This window comes from Bos taurus, chromosome 1 (assembly GCF_002263795.3).
Source record: "Bos taurus isolate L1 Dominette 01449 registration number 42190680 breed Hereford chromosome 1, ARS-UCD2.0, whole genome shotgun sequence".
Lineage (NCBI taxonomy): Eukaryota > Metazoa > Chordata > Mammalia > Artiodactyla > Bovidae > Bos > Bos taurus.
This window is the reverse complement of record NC_037328.1, coordinates 42,416,740-42,419,566: the sequence shown is the minus strand read 5'-3', so window position 1 is coordinate 42,419,566 and position 2,827 is coordinate 42,416,740. Positions and strand designations below refer to the sequence as shown.

Sequence of the window (2,827 nt, the reverse complement as noted above, 5' to 3'; positions counted from 1 at the left end):
AGAATGGGTAGTAAAAGAAGTTAGTTAAAATACCAACAACAATGACACGTCCAGTTATAGACAGGAGGATTGTAATTGCCAAGAGATTTCCTTCTTAGTTTATACGAATACATTTGTGTCTGTATAACACTTGTGTTTGTTTTCTTTCCATTCTTATTCCCTTATCATGAGACATAAGATGTACTGACTTTATATTATCATAATTAAGTGTTGTTAATTTGACATTGTATTACCTGATATCAAAGAAAATGAATAGTAAACCTCACTCAAAGATTTTACCTCCACTCTTGGGAAGAGGTAATACATTTTGGTTGTACACAGCAGAGTTGTATCATGTTAGGTGGAATTATTCCTTGTTATTATCATTATTTAGAAATAGATTATAATTTTAAGATATGTGTATGGCCACTAAGCTGACAGCAAGTGAACTTGTAGTTGTTAATTTTATGTGTCAACTAATCCATGGGCTGTCCAGATATCTACTTAAACATTATTTGGGGGTGTTTCTGTGAGGGTGTTCCTGATTAGGTTGGAATTGATGAAATTGGTGAATCGGTCCCCACAAGAAGTGAGATTCAACATATTTCAAATAAAGTGGAGTAAAAGACTTTTTGATGGCTAGCAGAACTCCTGGGATTTGCCTCTGTTCACTCAAACACAAGCCCACCTCTGCTGTGGAGTTAAATGTGGTATGTGTCTCCAGGCTATACAACTATATTGTATATATTGGGCTTCCCTGCTGGCTCAGACGGTAAAGAATCCACCTGCAATGTGGGAAACTGGGTTCGATCTCTGGGTTGGGAAGATCCCCTTGAGAAGGGAAGAAGGGAATGGCTACCCACTCCAATGTTCTTGCCTGGAGAATTCCATGGACAGGGGAGGCTGACAGGCTGCATTCCTTGGGGTTGCAAAGAGTCAGACACAACTGAACAACTGACTTTCACTTTCACTTTCATACAGCTATATTGTATCAAAGACATCATGCTCAAGTAATTTTCAATGGTACAGCACTAGTTTAGTGCTTAAACTATACTTAATAAATTCACTTATAAAACTATATTGAAGAATATACAAGCATGTAAAATGTTTTCATGTGTTTTCTGCTTTAGTTATTTTAGTATTATATGAACACCTAATTAAAATTCCTTTGTGTTTTTGAAAAAACTATAGACATTTTAAGAAATTTATTAGAAACTAACATTTTAGGTCATTAAAATAATGACAGTTATAACTACAAAAAATTGGACACTAGTCGACACATAACAAAATCTGATCTGCAGTTTTATGACTGTTTTAATGGAAAGAGAACAGATATTATGAGACCTAAATATTCCTCTTTAAAATTTTCATCAATGAGTCTATGACTTTCTTATTTCTCAGGCTATAGATAATTGGATTTAACAAAGGGATTATGACAGTGTAAAAGAGAGAGTCCATCATATCATGATCATCTGATTGTGTGGATCCAGGACGAATATACATGAAGAGAAGAGGCCCATAGTATAAAGAGACAGACAGGAGGTGGGCTCCACAGGTGGAGAAGGCCTTCCTTATACCTTGAACAGACTTCTTTTTTAAAATTGTTAAGAGAACTAGTGTATAAGAAATAAGCACAATCAGAATGGTGAACACCTGTATTGAACCAGAGAAAATAAAAACCATAAGAATATTAATAAAAGGGTCAGTACAAGAAAGTTTGAACAGTGGCATAATATCACAGTAAAAGTTATGTATTGTGTTGTAACTGCAGAAGGTTAATCTAAATAAAAATCCTATATGAATGAAGGCATGAAGAACACCACCTACAAATGATGAGACCAACAGTCGCATGCATAGTCTATTCGTCATAATCACTGGATAAAGTAAAGGGTTGCATATGGCCACATAGCGATCATATGCCATACTTGCCAAGAGAAAGCATTCTGTGGTTGCACTGACTGTAAAGGAAAAAAATTGTACCATGCATTCAGAGAGAGATATTGTCTTGCTTTTGATGAAGAAGTTGACCAGCATCTTGGGAGTCACTGTGGATGATATGGAAGTATCCACAAGTGCCAGACTCCCAAGGAATAAGTACATGGGGATGTGAAGCTGAGAGTCATTCCAGATGAGAGCAGTAAGTCCAAGGTTCCCCACAGCGGTGATGAGGTACACCACCAAGAATACCAGGAACAAGGGGATTTGCCACTGTGGTTGATACTTTAGTCCTGTGAGAACAAACTCTGTCAGCAATGTTATATTTTCCTTTTCCATATCTTCACTGGAAGTCTCCTGAAATAAAATGCAAAAAATGTAGAAAGAACATTCACTATGGTTTCATGAAATGAAAGCTTGGAAAGTGGAGTCAAAATAAATCATACTTCTACCAGAATGTCCTTTTACTTTCATAAAATATTACTATAATAAACTATTTGGGGGATCTGAAGAGATGCCAGTCAGTACAATAATTTCAGTTCAAATAATGTGCGGAAATTAATACATTTACATAAAAGAGACATTCTAACTATTTGCTAAATTTGTGGGGACTTGATAGACTGTGGTAGGGAAATTCTGAGTCTGGGATATGGATTATCAGTCAAGGGAACAGATGTTTAAAAGGAGCAGGATTATAAAATAAATTGAATACCATGTGAAGGATCTTGAACTCTTTGCCTCAGGTAATATGTATGTAGTGAAAGTTTTCAAGACAGGGAAAGACACTGGAGAGTATTTTAATTTAGTTTTTCATTAGTGCAGAAAATAGATGTCATGGAGGAGAAGCTGGGGTCAGGGATACTCTTCAGGAAAAAGTTGCTATTGTCCAGGGGATTTCTAACCAGATTATCCA

At 36.0% G+C, this 2,827-nt stretch overlaps 1 protein-coding gene across 1 annotated transcript; it reads right to left on the bottom strand.

Moving 5' to 3' along the window:
* Positions 1-1,323: 1,323 nt before the first annotated feature.
* OR5H28 (olfactory receptor family 5 subfamily H member 28) lies at positions 1,324-2,253 on the bottom strand. Its single transcript, NM_001390371.1, has one exon. The coding sequence runs from the start codon at positions 2,251-2,253 to the stop codon at positions 1,324-1,326; it is 930 nt and encodes a 309-aa protein (NP_001377300.1).
* Between the last annotated feature and the right edge of the window lie 574 nt (positions 2,254-2,827).